General features: G+C 43.7%; 2 gene segments (V, D, J or C); one reads left to right on the forward strand and one right to left on the reverse strand.

Moving 5' to 3' along the window:
* Nucleotides 1-11,699, forward strand: part of LOC148005508 (Ig gamma-3 chain C region-like) — a 36,610-nt gene extending 24,911 nt beyond the window's left edge. The window contains 2 exon segments of the C gene segment in view: nt 1,051-1,181; nt 10,194-11,699. Of these exon segments, the coding sequence occupies nt 1,051-1,181; nt 10,194-10,310 (248 nt within the window).
* The window catches only part of LOC134479197 (Ig gamma-2A chain C region-like), a 398,327-nt gene that overhangs the window by 301,034 nt on the left and 74,824 nt on the right, over nt 1-22,469 (reverse strand).

Raw genomic sequence — 22,469 nt, forward strand, 5'->3', positions numbered from 1 at the left:
TGTGTGAACCAATCTGCTGAGCATAAACCAGTAAACACAGCATGTGCATTCACACTCTGCATGCACACCTAGCACCCTGGGTCCTCACTAGGGACACCTTGTAGAACATCAGATCCATTCATAGAACCCTCCTCAAAATCCACATGTTGGATATCTGAGACAGATACAATTGTCATCTTCTAAGGGTTTTATGCCCCTCCCATAACACATGCAAATGGACCTAGAGGTGCTCAGTTTATGACTGAACCCCCAGGCCTGGCCTTCCTCTCCTTACCATCACTGAATCTTCATAACTGAGCAGTCTGGCTCAGTTACTTCCTATTGGAAATCTCTTTTGGAATCCGGTTATCACTAGACACAGTCTCTGCCATCACTCTGACTCTCTGGGCTTGATTATCAGGGGACAGGCAGAAGGTAAGTCAGGATGTACAGCCACTGTCCTCAAAGGTCACAGACTCTATTTAAGTCTAGTCAGGTTTAGCACTGAGGGGGCAGACACGCAAGGAAGGATCTTCACACTTGAGACTACCATTATACGCTGTATGTCTGGTTGAACCCATGGACAGAGACTGAGTAATCTTTGGAACTGAGGCTGTAGACCTGGATGGGGGAGGGGCAGGCAGAAAGCAGGCCTGGCTCCAAAAAGATGTTTGCTCATTCAGTCCAGGCATTCTTACTTCTCCTGTCTCCTCAAACACCTACTCTGCCACATAGAAAATTACCCTAGCCCTACCTTGGTTGTGCAATCACTGACTCCTTCTTTGTGCAGAGCTGTGTTGAAGTTTGGTCCCTATTGCTCCCAGAAATATAGCTCAGACTCAATGTATGTTTACAAATACCTTAACCATGTAGCCAGACTTTTGTTTGGTGATTGCCTGTACTCAGACACTATGTGTCTGTCTTGTCACATTTTCCCCAGTAATTCTGCTCTGTCTAGCTCTATCCCAGAATTCCTTCTGCTTACATGATGTCTCACCATCTATTCTACCCATTCCTATAGTCCATAGGTCTTGTTATTGACAGGTGATGCAAAAGATATTCTCTCTACAGAGCTGGAACTGAATGTGTCCTATGCTGAGGCCTGGGATGGGGAGCTGGACAGGTTCTGGATGACCGTCACCATCTCCATCAGCCTCTTCCTGTTCACCATGTGCTACAGTGCTGCTGTCACAATTTTCAAGGTTGGCAATACCATCACCCTAGTGGACCCCTACTGTCCTGCAATGTTCTTACTGTCCCCAAGCTGTCTTCACACTGTTCCCACAGGGCTTCAAGCTGTTGCTATTGTATCTATAATGTTACTAGTTTGTCTCCACACTGTTTCCCACACTGTTCCTATGATTTCCTATGTTCCCAGTGTTCCAAGCTATCCAAAGGAGTGCCCTAAAGTGGAAACTTTAAGTGTTCTTTGGAAAGTCAGTTGCGTTGATTGGTGTTTTTCTTGGGCAAGCACATGAAGGAGTGTTTTCCTGAAGTGAACACAGATGTGAAAGGGTAAGCCAGAGTCATGAAGGAATGTTTTGCTGAAACAGACACAGGAGAAAGAATGATCTGCTAAAGCAATCACATGAAAGAACATGTGATAAAGATTCTTTGCTAACCACATATATGTATTGGTCCACCTTATATTGTGTAGTTGAGCTCCATTTGTCTGGACTCCATAGAGAGAAAAGACAACAAAAAATTTCTGGTGGTGTGCTGCAGTTTCTTGCCACTTCCTCAGACTGATTGGCAGAGTGATGTCAGCTGAGACAGAACCATGTACTGAGGCAAGGCACATGCTGAGGCAAGACCCATGGAGGATGTATGAGTTTTAGAGGCTATAAATAGGACTTGATGGACAGTGACTGAGGCTGAGCTTGCCTTGCTTATAGAGCTAGCTGTGCGATGCTTGTTGGTCTCGAGTCTGAGTTGATCTTTGCTTCACTGAGAGGGGCACAGATGAGAAATTCTCTTGATGTTTTTCCTGCCTCCCTCTGTTGACTCATGCTGAGGCTGAGCCTGGCTGTCTCTACTAGACGGTGCCACAGCTTCTAATAGAAAAGCCTTGAACACATGGGCATGGGGGAAATTTCCTGAACAGAACACCAATGGCTTATGCTCTAAGATCAAGAATCGACAAATGGGACTTCATACGATTGCAAAGCTTCTGTAAGGCAAAGGACACCGTAATTACAACAAAAGGGCAATCAACAGATTGGGAAAAGATCTTTACCAATCCTTCATCAGATAGAGGGCTAGTATCCAAAATATACAAAGAACTCCAGAAGTTAGACTCCAGAGAGTCACATAACCCTATTAAAAATGGGGTACAGAGCTAAACAAAGAATTCTCAACTGAGGAATATTGAATAGCTGAGAAACACCTAAAGCAATGTTCAACATCCTTAGTCATTGGGGAAATGCAAATCAAAACAACCCTGAGATTCCACCTCATACAGTCAGAATGGTGGGATTGCAAGCTGGTACAACCACTCTGGAAATCAGTCTGGAGGTTACTTAGAAAACTGGACATAGTACTGCCTGAGGACCCAGCTATACTACTCCTGGGCATTTATCCAAAAGATGCTCTAACATATAACAAAGACACATGTTCCACTATGTTCATAGCAACCTTATTTATAATAGCCAGAAGCTAAAAATGAAAGAAAGAAAGAACCCATATGTCCCTCAACAGAGGAATGGATACAGAAAATGTGGTACATTTTCACAATGGAATACTACACAGCTATTAAAACAAAGACTTCATGAAATTCATAGGCAAATGGATGGAACTAGAAAACATCATCCTGAGTGAGGTAATCCAATCACACACACACACACACACACAACACATGGTATGTACTTACTGATAAGTGGATATTAGCCCAAAAGCTCGAATTTCCCAAGATGGAATCTACAGACCACATGAAGCCCAAGAAGGACAACCAAAGTGTGAATGCTTCAGTCCTTCTTAGAAGGGGGAACAAAGGACTGGACACTTCCGGTTTGTAACTGGAGCCTGAACCTCACTGATCCCAGCCCACAGCTCCCTGCTCCCAAACCCCGTGGGAGAGAGAGCTCACTGCCCAGAGAGGTGGGCACTCTTGAAACTGCAGGTGGGAGAGACCGCCAGTACTGCCCAAACTTGCCCACATCCCTGGCCCAAGAGGAAACTGTATAGGGCCTCTGGGAACAGGAAGACAGGGGCACTCAAGCGGCAGGTCCCCTGAGGTCCAGACACCACTCTGATCGGAAGGGACTTGGTCAACAACTCCCTTCACCCAAATCCCGTGGGAGGGAGAGGTAAATCTTCAGAGGGGCAGACATGCCTGGGAAGCCAGAAGAGACTACACTCTGCCCACATTTCTGACTCTAGAGGAAAACACCTAGTGCCATCTGGACCCCCTGTGTACAGGGACCTGAGAAAAGGCGGGGTAGGCACTTCTGGTTGCTACCTTCACAGAGAGCTGAAACACAGCCTCTGAGGAGCGACTTCAGGCCTGAGAAAAGAGGTAAGACCAACTTTTCTGCTCCAAGTGACTTGCCTGGTGGACTCAGGATAAACGCCCACAGGAACAACTGAAGGCCAGTAGACAGGAAAGACTATACGCATGAAAGCAGAACACTTTTTTCTCAAAACTGGCTGAAACAAAAGAGGAAAAGAGGTCTACAGCACTCCTGATACACAGGCCTATAGGACAGTCTAGCCACTGTCAGAAATAGCAGAACAAGGTAAAACAAGAGACAACCTGATGGCAACAGGCAAGCATAGGAACCCAAGCAACAGAAACCAAGACTACATGGCCATCAGAGTCCAATTCTCCCACCAAAGCAAACACTGAATATCCAAACACACCAGAAAAGCAAGACCTTGATTTTAAATCACATTTGATCATGATGATGGAGGACTTCAAGAAAGACATAAAGACCTCCCTTAGAGAAACACAGGAAAACATACATAAACAAGTAGAAGCCTATAGAGAGGAATCACAAAACATCCCTGAAAGAATTACAGGAAAACACAATCAAACAGGTGAAGGAATTAAAAATGGAAATAGAAACAATAAAGAAAGCACAAAGGGAGACAACCCTGGATATAGAAAACCAAAGGAAGAGACAAGGAGCCATAGATACAAGCATCACCAACAGAATACAAGAGATAGAAGAGAGAATCTCAGGAGCAGAAGATTTCATAGAAATTATTGACACAACTGTTAAAGATAATGTAAAATGGAAAAGCTACTGGTCCAAAACATACAGGAAATCCAGGACACAATGAGAATATCAAATCTAAGGATAATAGGTATAGAAGAGAGTGAAGACTCCCAACTTAAAGGACAAGTAACTATCTTCAACAAATTTATAGAAGAAAATTTCCCTAATCCAAAGAAAGAGAAGCCCATAAACATAAAAGAAGCCTACAGAACTCCAAATAGATTGGACCAGAATAGAAACTCCTGCTATCACATAATAGTCAGAACATCAAATACAAAAAAACAAAGAAAGAATATTAAAAGCAGTAAGGAAAAAAGGTCAAGTAACATATAAAGGCAGACCTATCAGAATTACACCAGACTTCTCACAAGAGACTATGAAAGCCAGAAGATCCTGGACAGATGTCATACAGACACTAAGAGAACACAAATGCCAGCCCAGGTTACTGTATCCAGCAAAACTCTCAATTAACACAGATGGAGAAACCAAGATATTCCATGACAAAACCAAATTTACACAATAACTTTCTACAAATCCAGCACTACAAAGGATAATAAATGGTAAAGCCCAACATAAGGAGGCAAGCTACACCCGAGAAAAAGCAAGAAACTAATCGTCTTGGCAACAAAACAAAGAGAAGAAAAGCACACAAACATAATCTCACATCGAAATACGAATATTACTGGAAGCAACAATCACTATACCTTAATATCTCTCAACATCAATGGACTCGATTCCCCAATAAAAAGACACAGATTAACAAACTGGATATGCAAAGAGGATCCAACATTTTGCTGCCTACAGGAAACACACTTCAGAGACAAAGACAGACACTACCTCAGAGTAAAAGGCTGGAAAACAACTTTCCAAGCAAATGGTCAGAAGAAGCAAGCTGGAGTAGCCATTCTAATATCAAATAAAATCGATTTTCAACAAAAAGTCATCAAAAAAGATAAGGAAGGACACTTCATATTCATCAAAGGAAAAATCCACCAAGATGAACTCTCAATCCTAAATAGCTATACTCCAAATACAAGGGCACCTCCATACATAAAAGAAACCTTACAAAAGCTCAAAGCACACATTGCACCTCACACAATAATAGTAGGAGATTTCAACACCCCACCCTCATCAATGGGCAGATCATGGAAACAGAAGTTAAACAGAGACGTAGACAGACTAAAAGTCATAAACAAAGTGGATTTAACAGATATTTATAGAACATTCTATCCTAAAACAAAAGGATATACCTTCTTCTCACTACCTCACTGTACTTTCTCCAAATTGACCATATAATCGGTCATAAAACAGGCCTCAACAGATACAGAAAGATAGAAATAATCCCATGCGTCCTATCAGACCACCACGGGCTAAAGCTGGTCTTCAATAACAGTAAGGGAAGAATGCCCACATATAAATGGAAGTTGAACAATGCTCTACTCAATGATAACCTGGTCAAGGAAGAAATAAAGAAAGAAATTAAAGACTTCTTAGAATTTAATGAAAATGAAGGTAAAACATACCCAAACTTATGGGACACAGTGAAAGCTGTGCTAAGAGGAAAACTCATAGCTCTGAGTGCCTGCAGAAAGAAACAGGAGAGAGCATATATCAGCAGCTTGACAGCACACCTAAAAGCTCTAGAACAAAAAGAAGCAAACATACCCAGGAGGAGTAGAAGGCAGGAAATAATCAAACTCAGAGCTGAAATCAACCAAGTAGAAACAAAAAGGTCTATACAAAGAATCAACAGAACCAAAAGCTGGTTCTTTGAGAAAATCACAAGATAGATAAACCCTTAGCCAGACAAAGCAGAGGACACAGAGAGTGTGTCCAAATTAACAAAATCAGAAATGAAAAGGGAGACATAACTACAGCATCAGAGGAAATTCAAAAAATCATCAGATTTTACTACAAAAGCCTATATTCAACAAAACTTGAAAATCTGCAGGAAATGACAATTTCCTAGACAGATACCAGGTACCGAAGTTAAATCAGAAACACATAAAACATTTAAACAACCCCATAACTCCTAACGAAATAGAAGCAGTCATTAAAGGTCTGCAAACCAAAAAAAGCCCAGATCCAGATGGGTTTAGTGCAGAATTCTATCAGACCTTCATAGAAGACCTCATACCAATATTATCTAAACCATTCCACAAAATTGAAACAGATGGAGCACTACCGAATTCCTTCTATGAAGCCACAATTACTCTTACACCTAAGCACACAAGGGCCCAACAAAGAAAGAGAACTTCAGACCAATTTCCCTTATGAATATCTGTGCAAAAATTCTCAATGAAATTCTTGCAAATGGAATCCAAGAGCACATCAAAACAATCATCCTTCATGATCAAGTCGGCTTCATCCCAGGGATGTAGGGATGGTTTAATTTATGGATATCCAGCAACGTAATCCACTATATAAATAAACTGAAAGATAAAAACCACATGATCATTTCATTATGGTGAGAAAGCATTTGACAAAATTCAACACCCCTTCATGATAAAAGTCCTGGAAAAAATAGGAATTCAAGGCCCATACCTAAACATAGTAAAAGCCATATACAGCAAATCAGTAGCTCATATTGAACTAAATGGAGAGAAACTTGAAGCAATCCCACTAAAATCAGGGACTAGACAAGGCTGCTCATTCTTTCCCTACTTATTCAATATAGTTCTTGAAGTTCTAGCCAGAGCAATCAGACAGCAAAGGGAGATCAAGGAGATACAGATTGGAAAGGAAGAAGTCAAAATATCACTATTTGCAGATAATATGATAGTATATTTAAGTGATCCCAAAAGTTCCACCAGAGACCTACTAAACCTCATAAACACATTCAGCAAAGTGGCTGGGTATAAAATTAACTCAAATAAATCAGTAGCCTTCCTCTACACAAAAGAGAAAGAAGCTGAGAAAGAAATTAGGGAAACGACACCCTGCATAATAGTCCCAAGTAATATAAAATACCTCAGCATGACTTTAACCAGGCAAGTGAAAGATCTGTATGATAAGAACTTCCAGCCTCTGAATTAAGAAATTGAAGAAGATCTCAGAAGATGGAAAGATCTCCCATGCTCCTGGATTGGCAGGATTAATCTAATAAAAATGGCCATTTTACCAAAAGCCATCTATAGATTCAATGCAATCCCCATCAAAATCTCAATCCAATTCTTCAGAGAGTTAGACAGAACAGTTTGTAAATTCATCTGGAATAACAAAAATCCCAGGATAGCTAAAACTATCCTCAACAATAAAAGGACTTCAGGGGGAATCACTATCCCTGAACTCAAGCAGTATTACAGAGCAATAGTGATAAAAACTGCATGGTATTGGTACAGAGACAGACAGACAGACCAGTGGAATAGAATTGAAGACCCAGATATGAACCCACACACCTTTGGGCACTTGATTTTTGACAAAGGAGCCAAAACCATCCAATGGAAAAAAGAGCATTTTCAGCAAATGGTGCTAGTTCAACTGGAGGTCAGCATGTAGAAGAATGCAGATTGATACATGCTTATCACCCTGTACAAAGCTTAAGTCCAAGTGGATCAAGGACCTCCACATCAAACCAGATACACTCAAATAAGGGGGTGGGGAGGATCATGTTTCAGTCCCAGCAAATGCAGAACTCAGCAGTCATGTGGCTCTGGCTTTAGAGTCAAGAAGAGAAGTGACTACTAGGACAGTTGATTCTAATTAGCTGGAGCTAAGAAATTAGTGGTAATTAAGAAGGGACCAGCATCACTGAGGTGAAATCTTCTGGGAAGTGTTTTTTGAGAGCAAAGAAGCTGTGTTCCAGAGAGAGCCAAGGTTGTACCTCATGCTGCAGCTAGACCTGGTAATGTGTAAGAGTCACCCAGGTAGTACTGATTTTGAAAGTATGGAGAGTAGCTGAGGCTTGGTACTGTGAGAGGCCAGGGAAGGCCATTGATGAAGGCCTCAGTTACAGTTCACAGCTGAGGAATGAAGGGTTCATGCAAAGAAGTTGATGTTTGGCACCATTAAGAGAGCCTATGACACTGGAAAAAATTTCCTGAACAAAACACCAATGGCTTATGCTCTAAGATCAAGAATCGACAAATGGGATCTCATAAAACTGCAAAGCTTCTGTAAGGCAAAGGTCACTGTGGTTAGGACAAAATGGCAACCAACAGATTGGGAAAAGATCTTTACCAATGCTACAACAGATAGAGGCCTTATATCCAAAATATACAAAGAACTCAAGAAGTTAGACTTCAGGGAGACAAATAACCCTACTAAAAAATGGAGTTCAGAGCTAAACAAAGAATTCACAGCTGAGGAATGCTGAATGGCTGAGAAACACCTAAAGAAATGTTCAACATCTTTAGTCATAAGGGAAATGCAAATCAAAACAACCCTGAGATTTCACCTCACACCAGTGAGAATGGCTAAGATCAAAAACTCAGGTGACAGCAAATGTCGACGAGGATGCGGAGAAAGAGGAACACTCCTCCATTGTTGGTGGGATTGCAGACTGGTAAAACCATTCTGGAAACCAGTCTGGAGGTTCCTCCGAAAATTGGACATTGAACTGCCTGAGGATCCAGCTATACCTCTCTTGGGCATATACCCAAAAGATGCCCCAACATATAAAAAAGACATGTGCTCCACTATGTTTATAGCAGCCTTATTTATAATAGCCAGAAGCTGGAAAGAACCCAGATGCCCTTCAACAGAGGAATGGATACAGAAAATGTGGTACATCTACACAATGGAATATTACTCAGCTATTAAAAACAATGCCTTTATGAAATTCATAGGTAAATGGATGGATCTGGAAAATATCATCCTGACTGAGGTAACACAATCACAGAAAAACACACATTGTATGCACTCATTGATAAGTGGCTATTAGCCCAAATCCTTGAATTATCCTAGATGCCTAGAACACATGAAACTCAAGGCAGATGATCAAAATGTGAATGCTTCACTCCTTCTTTAAAAGGGGAACAAGAATACCCTTGGCAGGGTATAGAGAGGCAAAGATTAGAACAGAGACAGAAGGAACACCCTTTCAGAGCCTGCCCCACATGTGGCCCATACATATACAGCCACCCAAGTAGACAAGATGGATGAAGTAAAGAAGTGCAGGCCGACAGGAGCCGGATGTAGATGTCTCCTGAGAGACACAGCCAGAATACAGCAAATACAGAGCCAAATGCCAGCAGCAAACCACTGAACTGAGAACAGGACCCCCATTGAAGTAATCAGAGAAAGAACTGGAAAGCTTGAAGGTGCTCGAGACCCCCATATGTACAACAATGCCAAGCAACCAGAGCTTCCAGGGACTAAGCCACTACCTAAAGAGTATACATGGACTGACGGAGGACTCTGACCTCATAGGTAGCAATGAATATCCTAGTAAGAGCACCAGTGGAAGGGGAAGCCCTTGGTCCTACTAAGACTGGACCGCCAGTGAACGTGATTGTTGGGGGGAGGGCGGCAATGTTGGGAGAATGGGGAAGGGAACACCCATAAGGAAGGGAAGGGGGAGGGTTTGGGGGATGTTGGCCCAGAAACTGGGAAAGGGAATAACACTCGAAATGTAAAGAAGAAATACTCAAGTTAATAAAAAAATTGAAATCTGACAATGTGTCGGCTTATACTTCTGCCTCTTTTGTGTCCCTTTGTAAAATGATGGGTGTTCGATTGACCCGTGGATTACCCTATAACTCTCAGGGTCAGGGCATTATTGAATGAGCCCATCGAACCCTAAAAGAATGTTTAATTAAACAAAAGGGGGGAATTGCCTCCACTGGCTCCACCCCTAGGGAAAGATTAGCCATTGCTCTCTTTACCTTGAATTTTTTAAATGAAGATAAGCAGGGTTGGGTTGCAGCTGAGCGTCAGGTCAACCCTGATGTTTCTCCTAAGGGCATGGTGATGTGGAAGGATGTTTTAACTGGTTGTTGGAAGCGCCCTGACCCAGTGTTGGTCTGGGCAACAGGGTCTGTTTGTGTGTTTCCCTAGGATCATCGGCAGCCACTGTGGGTCCCGGAGAGGCTGACCAGAGCGGTCCAAGATGAACGGAAGGAGGATACTATGGATGTTCCTGATGTTGCCGATGCTTCCTGTGGTGATGGCTGAAGACCTACGCTGAGGACTTTTATATGTATTTCCCAAACCCTTGCCATCGACACATTCAGCACAAGTGTTTCCCTGGTTTTTCTCTTCTAATGCTTCATTACAGTTACCCTTTTTGCCATGGGATGGAGAAATAGCACCTGTAAATGATTCAGTGCAGCTTCAGCTGAAATGATAATGAATCAGCTGCATGGTTTGACATGCCTATCAATAGTTATACCAAAGCTAATGCCACATGGATTCAAGGGGTGTCGCCTGCCAGTATTTCCAAAGGCAATGATACCATGCCTTCCCAACCTAGATGGGCTCCCTTTTGCAAGGGTACCCGTGAGTCACTTCCGCTATGGACTGGGTGTCAGGCTAGAAAGGCAACATGGGCTGTAAAGAAGTATTTTACCTTTTCTCCTTATATTAGCACAGCCCATAATGACTCATTTTCAGGGTATAATTGGACCTATCAGAATCCTGCTCAGGCAGTAGCTAGTAATCCTTTCAATGTGTGGTTGTTATGTGGAGTGAATGGTATTTACACAGATATCTGTCCTCTGAGCATGTTAGTGGGAGGGGTTTGGGGTAATGTAAGCTTTCACTGGAATGTATCTATAGGGTTTGAAACCTCTGTTACTCAACTTGCTTATGGGCTTAATGTTTCCTTTAAGGCTACGCCTGTCTGTATGCCTTTTGTGTTTATTGTACTGGTTCAGGAGCTTAGACAATCTATCGTCCATATCAACTCCACCCATGTGGACGTATCTTTAGCTGGAGGACTGGCTGATTGGATCACCACAGCTGCCTCTCGGCTAAAAGAATGGGCAGGACTCACCCTGTGCCTGATTCTTTAGTGCATTTGCCGTATGCGGTTTCATCAATGGAGAACTCAAGCCTTAATGATTCAGGCTATTGCAGCAGTGGAGACAAGACAGTGTCCTTCAGTATGGCTTGGTATGCTAGAGAAGTAGTCAATGACAGGTAAGACTCCCTGGGCATGTTACCAACCTAAGACAGGGATCAAACCTAAGCTGTTTGTCTCCCGATGACGGGTAAGGGGCATTGCTGCAGGGGGCAACCTAAGACAGGCATTCTCTCTGCCAAAAATATTAAGAAGGGGGAGATGTGGGGAGCGGGTGTAGTGGCAATCCCAACATGGTGCCTGGGACTGCTGCCGAGTCTTACGACTAGCACCTGAAAGTAAGCCACGCCCCATCGTGAGAGCTGCGCAGGCGCACCATGACGATAGATCAGGCCATGTGATGTGGACCTATGAACGGAGGTTATGCAGACTGGACGGTTGAGGCGGTTGAGGGAGGTTATAAGGGAGTGCGCTCTCGGGCTGGAGAGAGATTGTTGCTGCTTGCATGCTAAAAGGTTCCTGAATAAACTGCTTTGAGAAGAACATCGTGGTATTACTCCTTTCCTGCTGGTTGGGGTTGGAAGCGACACTCATTGATAAGTGACTATTAGCCCAAATGCTTGAATTACCCTAGATGCACAGAACATGTGAAACTCAAGAAGGATGACCAAAATGCGAATGCTTCACTCCTTCTCTAAAAGGGGAACAAGAATACCCTTGGGAGGGAAGAGGGAGGCAAAGTTTAGAACAGAGGCTGAAGGAACGCCCATTCAGAGCCTGCCCCAAATGTGGCCCATAAGTATACAGCCACCAAACTAGATAAGATGGATGAAGGAAAGAAGTGCAGGCTGACAGTAACTGGATGTAGATCTCTCCTGAGAGACACATCCAGAATATGGCAAGTACGTAGGCGAATGCCAGCCGCAAACCACTGGACTGAGAATGGGACCCCCATTGAAGGAATCAGAGAAAGGACTGAAGGAACTTGAAGGGGCTTGAGACCCCATATGAACAGTAATGCCAACCAACCAGAGCTTCCAGGGACTAAGCCTTACCCAAAGACTATACATGGACTGACCCTGGGCTCTAACTGCATAGGTAGCAATGAATAGCCTAGTAAGTGCAGCAGTGGAAGGGGAAGCCCTTGGTCCTGCCAAGACTGAACCCCCGTGAATGGGATTGTTGACAGGAGTGTGGTAAGGGGAGGAGGATGGGGAGTGGAACACCCATATAGAAGGGGGGGAAGGGGTTAGGGGGATGTTTGCCTGGAAACTGGGAAAAGTAATATCAATTGAAACGTAAATAAGAAATAACCAATTTAATAAAGTGGAGAAAAAAAGAGGGGGGAACAAAAATATTCATAGGAGGGGATATGGAAACAAAGTTTGGAGCTGAGACATAAGGAATGTCCATATAGAGACTGCCCCCATTGGGGATCTAGCCATATACATACAGCCACCAAACTTAGACATATTGCTGATGCCAAGAAGTGCATGGTAACTGGAGCCTGATATAGCTGTCTCCTGAGAGGCTCAGCTAGAGCATGACAAATACAGAGGTCAATGCTTGCAGCCAACAATTGGACTGAGAATGGGGTCCCCATTGGAGGAGTTAGAGAAAGGGTTAAAGGAACTGAAGGGGTTTGCAGCCCCATAAGAACAACATTACTAACCATCCAGAGCTCTCAGGGACTAAACTACCATCCAGTGAGTACACATGGAGAGACCCATGGTTCCAGCTGCATATGTAACAGAAGTTGGCCTGGTTGGGCTCCAATGGGAGGAGAAGCCCTCGGTTCTGCCAATCCTTGATCTCCCAGTGTAGGGGAATGTCAGGGCATGGAGGTGGGAAGGGGTGGTTCAGTGGGGAAACACTCTTATAGAAGAAGGGAGAGGGGATGGGATAGGGAGTTTATGGATGGGAAACTGGGAAAGGGGTTAACATTTGAAATGTAAATAAAAAAAATATCCAATTAAGAAAAAAAAAGAAATACTGGCAGAAGACCATGGGTGGAGGAAAAACCTGTCTGACCAACCTCTGCAGGGAGCTGAGGCTACCTGGTTTACAAATAGCAGCAGTTTTCTCAATGAAGGTCAGAAATGAGCAGGTGCTGCCTTGGTGGATGGCACAAATATCATTTCGGTAGACCCCCAGCCCCCAAACAGAAAGCAGAACTAATTGCCATCACCAAGGTTTTGGAACTTGGGGCTGGCAAGAAAATTAACATCTACATGGATAGCAGGTAGGCCTTTGCCACAGCCCACATCCACTGGGTTATATACCGAGAGAGAGAACCACTCACATCAGAGGGAAAAGAAATGAAAAACAAGCAGGAAATCTTGATCTCTTGGATGCCCCGATGAAGCCAGCAACTGTATTATTCATTGCCCAGGGCATCAGAAGGGAAGACACTCAGTGGCCTGGGGCAATAACCAGGCAGATCAAGTGGTTGGAGAAATGGCTATGCAGGAGCCTATCCCAGAGACACCTGCTGGGAAATGGGATTGGTCTAAGGGATGGCCTCACTTAGAATATACAGCAGAAGGAAAGGCCTAAATTGCTAGCCACCCCATCAAGTATTACTTAGAGGGGGAAGGATGATGGAGTACTCAAGAGGGGAAACTATACTCCCCAGAGAACAACCAAAAGACTCACTTGGCCAAGTGCATAAATGAACTCATCTAGTGGATAGGAAGCTCATCCAAGCAGTCAAGGGAGAGACAGTGGAACAATGTAAGGTATGTCAGCAAGTAAATGCTTATGCAGCCAAGAACAACAGGGCAAGAGACCTAGGGGAAAATGACCTGGGGTATATTGAGAGGTCGGTTTCACAGAAGTTAACTCAGGAGACTGTAGATACTTTTCCTGGATGGGTTGAGGCTTTCCCCACCAAGCAGAAAACAGCTACCGTGGTAGCCAAGAAGATATTAGAAGAAATTTTCCTAAGGTTCAGAGTGCCCAAGGTAACTGGATTGGACAACGCTCTTGCTTTTGTTTCTAAGGTAAGTCAGGGATTGGCAGAGATATTGGGGACTACTTGGAAGCTCCATTGTGTATACCATCCCCAGAGCTCAGGGTAGGTAGAGGGAATGAACCGAACCCTAAAAGAGGCCGTAATTAAATCGCCCTTGGAGACTGGCCCTGATTGGGTGGTGTTCCTTTTCCTGGCCCTATTTGGAGACCAGAATACCCCCTACCGGAACACCCCCTACCACTTTAACCTGACCCCTTTTGAGATCCTGTTTGGTTCCCCAACGTCCTTGGTATCCATTGGGTCCTCCCTGGAGGTATCCCAATTCACTGATAGGAACGTCTTCTTGAGGCTCCAAACCCTTCAGTAAATATAACATGAGATTTAGCCCAAACTGTCTGCCTTATATGCTCCAGGAACACCAGAGACCCCTCACCACTTCCGGACTGGTGACTAGGTCCATGTTCAGAGACATCAGGCACAGTTGCTGGAACCCAGGTGGAAGAGACCCTTTCCGGTGCTGTTAACTACTTCCAGAGTCCTCATGTGGATGGTATTGTGGCCTGGGTGCATACATCCCATGTGTAATTTGCAGATACACAGGGACCCCTGCTGCCTCCATGTGCCGGTTTGTCAAACCTGAACTGTTTCCACTGAAACTGGAGATGAGGTCGCCTCCCTGACAGCCTCCAAACCCCTCAACACCTGGTGGCCCAACCTCACTTTTGACCTGTGCCAGCTGGCGGCAGGACTTGACTCGTGGGACATTCCCACTCATGATGGGAATGCTGGCAGAAGCAAACTGCCCATGTGGGAGAAAGAGGGCTCTGGGCTGGGGCGGGGGAGCGATAGGCTGTGCATTCCCCACATAGGGGTATCAGTTGCAGGAGACTTCCACTTATTTTTGCCCTTGAGATGGAAAAAGCCTGGCAGAAGTTCACTGATGAGGGCGTCCAGAACAGTTTTGTTGCACTGCCTGGTGAATGTGAGATTACAGGAGACACCTACTGGAACCCCTCTTCCTCTTGGGACTCGGTCATGGTAAAAAGAAATTACAGGATTGGGGAACGCTACCAGGGGGACAGAGGTATTGGGGTACCCCCAGCGCAAATGCCACCTGTAACCCAATAATAATCAGATTCTCTCAGAAAGGCAAAGAAGTAATGGGATGGCTAAAGGGAAAAACTTGGGGACTCGGGTTGTACAAATAGGGATATGATGATGGCCGAGATGAGAGAAGGGCTAGCCAAATGGAAGAGAGAAAGTGAACAGAGTGAGGGCTAGTTCAAGTCTTGGTTTAACTCCTCACTTGGCTAACTACCCTCATATCCACCTTGTTAGGACCCTTAGTTGCGCTCCTGCTACTGTTGACCTTTGGGCCCTGAGTATTGAAAAAGACTATAGCCTTCTTAGAAGAGAGAATAGGTGCAGTACAGCTGGTGGTACTGTGCCAATAATATGAGACCCTGAGAATAGGACCTGAAGAATATGAGTTAGTCACCAGAGACCCCTGAGCATAGCTCCAAGATTGGAGCTTGTACAAGAAAAAGAGGGGGATGAAGGACCCTTGGGGCTTTTGCCAGTCTTACACTCACCAGCCTTGGGCCAAGGCTGGGCCAGGTTCAAGCTTCCTGCCTTGGGTCGAGGCTAGGCCTTGTTCCATTCATCACCCACAGGAACACTATGGAATAGAGAATTCTCAGAAGGTACTGACTGATGCTTGCTAGCCAATAGATTTAAAGGTCAATATACTCAGCCAATAAGTTTGAACTGTAACCTTGCTAATGTAACCTGTGTCCCTAAAAAGTATAAAAACTGCTTGTATAACCTTTTGGGGTCACCTTCTAGACCTTGAGGAACTAACTGAAGGTCGACCCCAACGTGATAGAAAATAAACCTCTTGTTTTTTCATTGAAAAAACAAAAAGAGTTTTCAAAGGAGAAGAATGTTATTTTGTGACCAAGAGACTGTTCTTGTGATATTATGGTGAAGAATGTGGCTGCTTTTTACCCTGGTCTAAAGAGTCTACCTGAGGCTAAGGTAAAGAGATTAACAAAGGAAGTCTTAATTAAGCCCAGCAAAGACTTTGTTTTCTGGTTTTGTCCCACGAATAGTGTTGTGAGTAAGTATAGTAAACTTTGAAAGGAAAAATATAAGTGTATGGTTCAAGTAATAAAGGGATACTAGGAAGTGAAATGTAGCTGAATCCTATGTTCAAGGTGATTAAGAGATTAAGGGAGTGGTGATCTCAGGGCAAGATCCCACTCAGCTAAGCTTACTGTTTGTATTCGCAGTTGAACAAGGAAAGTTTGGACTTTCAGTCTGGAATGACATACAATCTAGAAATTGAGGGCACACTTTTGTCCCTTGTATCCAGATTTTGAGGCTGGAAGCACAGGTTTTTGATCTGGATCTTGAGGAACAGTGGCCATGAAAATCTTAGGCCCAGGTATGGTGGTACACAGTTTTAATCACAGGAGACAAAGCCAAGCAGATCTCTGAGTTCAAGGCCAGCCTGGGACAGGGCAAATTCTAGGTGAAGGAATGTTTAAGTCTAGGCATGGTGGTACATACCTTTAATTCTAGCATTCAAAAGACAAGAACCATGAAGGTCTCTGAGTTAAAGGTCAATTTACAGACCACATTCTAGGACAGCCAAGCTTAGGCAGTGAAGGAGTTGCAAAACAGAAATCTGGTAATAGAATAAGGGGGTGGGGAGGATCATGTTTCAGTCCCAGCAAATGCAGAACTCAGCAGTCATGTGGCTCTGGCTTTAGAGTCAAGAAGAGAAGTGACTACTAGGACAGTTGATTCTAATTAGCTGGAGCTAAGAAATTAGTGGTAATTAAGAAGGGACCAGCATCACTGAGGTGAAATCTTCTGGGAAGTGTTTTTTGAGAGCAAAGAAGCTGTGTTCCAGAGAGAGCCAAGGTTGTACCTCATGCTGCAGCTAGACCTGGTAATGTGTAAGAGTCACCCAGGTAGTACTGATTTTGAAAGTATGGAGAGTAGCTGAGGCTTGGTACTGTGAGAGGCCAGGGAAGGCCATTGATGAAGGCCTCAGTTACAGTTCACAGCTGAGGAATGAAGGGTTCATGCAAAGAAGTTGATGTTTGGCACCATTAAGAGAGCCTATGACACTGGAAAAAATTTCCTGAACAAAACACCAATGGCTTATGCTCTAAGATCAAGAATCGACAAATGGGATCTCATAAAACTGCAAAGCTTCTGTAAGGCAAAGGTCACTGTGGTTAGGACAAAATGGCAACCAACAGATTGGGAAAAGATCTTTACCAATGCTACAACAGATAGAGGCCTTATATCCAAAATATACAAAGAACTCAAGAAGTTAGACTTCAGGGAGACAAATAACCCTACTAAAAAATGGAGTTCAGAGCTAAACAAAGAATTCACAGCTGAGGAATGCTGAATGGCTGAGAAACACCTAAAGAAATGCAACATCTCTAGTCATAAGGGAAATGCAAATCAAAACAACCCTGAGATTTCACCTCACACCAGTGAGAATGGCTAAGATCAAAAACTCAGGTGACAGCAAATGTCGACGAGGATGCGGAGAAAGAGGAACACTCCTCCATTGTTGGTGGGATTGCAGACTGGTAAAACCATTCTGGAAACCAGTCTGGAGGTTCCTCCGAAAATTGGACATTGAACTGCCTGAGGATCCAGCTATACCTCTCTTGGGCATATACCCAAAAGATGCCCCAACATATAAAAAAGACATGTGCTCCGCTATGTTTATAGCAGCCTTATTTATAATAGCCAGAAGCTGGAAAGAACCCAGATGCCCTTCAACAGAGGAATGGATACAGAAAATGTGGTACATCTACACAATGGAATATTACTCAGCTATTAAAAACAATGCCTTTATGAAATTCATAGGCAAATGGATGGATCTGGAAAATATCATCCTGATTGAGGTAACACAATCACAGAAAAACACACATGGTATGCACTCATTGATAAGTGGCTATTAGCCCAAATCCTTGAATTACCCTAGATGCCTAGAACACATGAAACTCAAGACAGATGATCAAAATGTGAATGCTTCACTCCTTCTTTAAAAGGGGAACAAGAATACCCTTGGCAGGGTATAGAGAGGCAAAGATTAGAACAGAGACAGAAGGAACACCCATTCAGAGCCTGCCCCACATGTGGCCCATACATATACAGCCATCCAATTAGACAAGATGGATGAAGCAAAGAAGTGCAGGCAGACAGGAGCCGGATGTAGATCTCTCCTGAGAGACACAGGCAGAATACTGCAAATACAGAGGCGAATGCCAGCAGCAAACCACTGAACTGAGAACGGGACCCCTGTTGAAGGAATCAGAGAAAGAACTGGAAGAGCTTGAAGGGGCTTGAGACCCCATATGCACAACAATGACAAGCAACCAGAGCTTCCAGGGACTAAGCCACTACCCAAAGACTGTACATGGACTGACCCTGGACTCTGACCTCATAGGTAGCAATGAATATCCTAGTAAGAGCACCAGTGGAAGGGGAAGCCCTGGGTCCTGCTAAGACTGAACCCCCCAGTGAACATGATTGTTGGGGGGAGGGCGGCAATGGGGGGAGGATGGCGAGGGGAACACCCATAACGAAGGGGAGGGGGAGGGGTTAGGGGGATGTTGGCCTGGAATCCGGGAAATGGAATAACACTCAAAATGTACATAAGAAATACCCAAATTAATAAAAAAAAAAAAGAGAGAGCCTATGAGAGGCTATTGGTGAAGCCTAATTGCAGGAAAAGAACCCAGTGTATGGGAGATGCCACCCCATGGGATGAGCACCAAGCACAGCGGCAGAAGTGGAGTGGAGTCAACCAGAGCCTAGAATGCTACAGAGAGAAGAGCTGGAGAAGTGAGCCAAGCCCCTTGGAGGAGCTTGGAAGATTATGTCTGGATCCTGGACACTGGAACAAGAAGCTATGAAGATGAAGTTGACTTGGAGACCCAAAGATGCCAGAGCTCCTTGGGATATGTGCTAAGGAAAGCTGTTGACAGGTAGTAGAACCAGGTCAAGAAAAAGAAATTTGTCACAGTTAACAAACATAAAAAAGGAGTTGGAGATCTGAAGGAGATGTGGAGTTAAGAGTTTGCCCAGCTGCTTTCCTGTCTTAATTTGGGGATTACAGTTATGTGATTGGATGAATCTCAGAAGAGACTCTGAACTTTGGACTTTTAACATTGTTGAGACTGCTATAGATCATGGGGACTTTGGAGGTTGGAATAAATGTAGTTTTTTTTATTATGCTATGACTAGATATGGCCCTCATAGCCTCATGTGTTTGAACCAGCCTCTGAGGGTCAGGAAATGGAATGTGGTGGTTTGTGTATGCTTGGCCCTAGGATGTGTAGCCCTAGGAGTTATAGGTGTGGCCTTGTTGGAGTAGACCCTCATCCTAGCAGTCTGGAAGTCAATCTTCTCCTGTTTGCCTTCAGAACAAGATGGTGAACTCTCAGCTCTTCCTGCACCATGCCTGCCTGGGTGCTGCCATGCTACTGCCTTGATGATCATGGACTGAACCTCTGAACCTGTAAGACAGCCCCAATTAGACGTTGTTCTTATGAGAGTTGCCTTGGTCATGGTGTCTGTTCACAGCAGTAAAACTTGTTCTAGGAAGGTTTCTAAATGTATTAACCTTTCCTTTTTGGCTCCTGTAGTTCTGCTTCTGGCTAGCTGTTCTTGTTAACTAAAATTTGGCAACCCTCAACATAGTTTTGGAACTTAAAATATCACCCTGAGAAAGGTTCAGCGCTACACTGGAATCCCGAACACACAATGTAGTTGCTGGCTGTCTAATAAAGGCTTACTGTTGTCTTCTTTTCTTATAAAGGACAACAATTTTATTGAGCATTTTTGCATTGATATTCATAAGGGAAATTGGTCTGAAGTTCTCTTTCTTTGTTGGGTCTTTGTGTGGTTTAGGTATAAGAGTAATTGTGGCTTCATAGAAGGAATTCGTTAGTGCTCCATTTGTTTCAATTTTGTGGAATAGTTTGGATAGTATTGGTATGAGGTCTTCTATGAAGGTCTGATAGAATTCTGCACTAAACCCGTCTGGACCTGGGCTCTTTTTGGTTGGGAGACTTTTTTTTAAGTTCATAGCTTATTTATTTGCAATAGCAAGAAACTGGAAGCAATCCAGATGTCAACTGCAGAATGGACACAGAAAATGTGGCACACCCACACAGTGGGACACACTCAACCATCAAACACAAGGACATCAGAATGCATGGAACTAGAAAACATCAGCCTGGGCGATGCAATCCAGGTTCCAAAGGACATGCACAGCATATACTCACTGATAAGTTGACATTATCCAAAATGATGAGAACAGGCATGATATACCCCAAACACTTGAAGGAACTAAATAAGAAGGAAGGCCAAATTGAGGATGCTTGCATTGCTTTTATAAAATATCAATCTGGGTTATTCATAGAGAACAATCCTGGGTTGTCCCACGTTCTAATCATTGAGGTTTCACAGATCATGTCATTCATACCTGACATCTTATGAAAGCCTTCCTTTTGTGCTCTTAAAAGAAAAAAAATAATACAGACGTCAAGAGAGGGAGATTTTATTTGGAGGAGAGAAAAAGAACTCATACTTTGCCTATGAACCACTTTTAAGAGGCATTTGTCATCTGACTGTCCTTGGACGTGGATGTAGTTTTTTTTTTTTTTTTTTTTTTTATTAACTTGAGTATTTCTTATATACATTTCGAGTGTTATTCCCTTTCCCGGTTTCCGGGCAAACATCCCCCTCCCCACTCCCCTTCCTTAGGGGTGTTCCCCTCCCAACCCTCCCCCCATTGCGGCCCTCCCCCCATAGACTAGTTCACTGGGGGTTCAGTCTTAGCAGGACCCAGGGCTTCCCCTTCCACTGGTGCTCTTACTAGGATATTCATTGCTACCTATGGGGTCAGAGTCCAGGGTCAGTCCATGTATAGTCTTTAGGTAGTGGCTTAGTCCCTGGAAGCTCTGGTTGCTTGGCATTGTTGTACATATGGAGACTCGAGCCCCTTCAAGCTCTTCCAGTTCTTTCTCTGATTCCTTCAATAGGGGACCTATTCTCAGTTCAGTGGTTTGCTGCTGGCATTCGCTTCTGTATTTGCTGTATTCTGGCTGTGTCTCTCAGGAGCGATCTACATCCGGCTCCTGTCGGTCTGCACTTCTTTGCTTCATCCATCTTGTCTAATTGGGTGGCTGTATATGTATGGGCCACATGTGGGGCAGGCTCTGAATGGGTGTTCCTTCAGTCTCTGTTTTAATCTTTGCCTCTCCCTTCCCTGCCAAGGGTATTCTTTTTCCTCATTTAAAGAAGGAGTGAAGCATTCACATTTTGATCATCCGTCTTGAGTTTCCTTTGTTCTAGGGATCTAGGGTAATTCAAGCATTTGGGCTAATAGCCTCTTATCAATGAGTGCATACCATGTATGTCTTTCTGTGATTGGGTTAGCTCACTCAGGATGATATTTTCCAGTTCCAACCATTTGCCTACGAATTTCATAAACTCGTTGTTTTTGATAGCTGAGTAATATTCCATTGTGTAGATGTACCACATTTTCTGTATCCATTCCTCTGTTGAAGGGCATCTGGGTTCTTTCCATTTTCTGGCTATTATAAATAAGGCTGCGATGAACATAGTGGAGCACGTGTCTCTTTTATATGTTGAGGCATCTTTTGGGTATATGCCCAAGAGAGGTATAGCTGGATCCTCAGGCAGTTCAATGTCCAATTTTCTGAGGATTCTCCAGACTGATTTCCAGAATGGTTTTACCAGTCTGCAATCCCACCAACAATGGAGGAGTGTTCCTCTTTCTCCACATCCTCGCCAGCATCTGCTGTCACCTGAGTTTTTGATCTTAGCCAATCGCACTGGTGTGAGGTGAAATCTCAGGATTGTTTTGATTTGCATTTCCCTTATGACTAAAGATGTTGAACATTTCTTTAGGTGTTTCTCAGCCATTCAGCATTCCTCAGCTGTGAATTCTTTGTTTAGCTCTGAACCCCATTTTTTAATAGGGGTATTTGTTTCCCTGCGGTCTAACTTCTTGAGTTCTTTGTATATTTTGGAAATAAGGCCTCTATCTGTTGTAGGATTGGTAAAGATCTTTTCCCAATCTGTTGGTTGCCGTTTTGTCCTAACCACAGTGTCCTTTGCCTTACAGAAGCTTTTCAGTTTTATGAGATCCCATTTGTCGATTCTTGATCTTAGAGCATAAGCCATGGGTGTTTTGTTCAAGAAATTTTTTCCAGTGCCCATGTGTTCCAGATGCTTCCCTAGTTTTTCTTCTATTAGTTTGAGTGTGTCTGGT

Source organism: Rattus norvegicus, chromosome 6, assembly GCF_021556685.1.
Source record: "Rattus norvegicus strain SHRSP/BbbUtx chromosome 6, alternate assembly SHRSP_T2T, whole genome shotgun sequence".
NCBI lineage: Eukaryota > Metazoa > Chordata > Mammalia > Rodentia > Muridae > Rattus > Rattus norvegicus.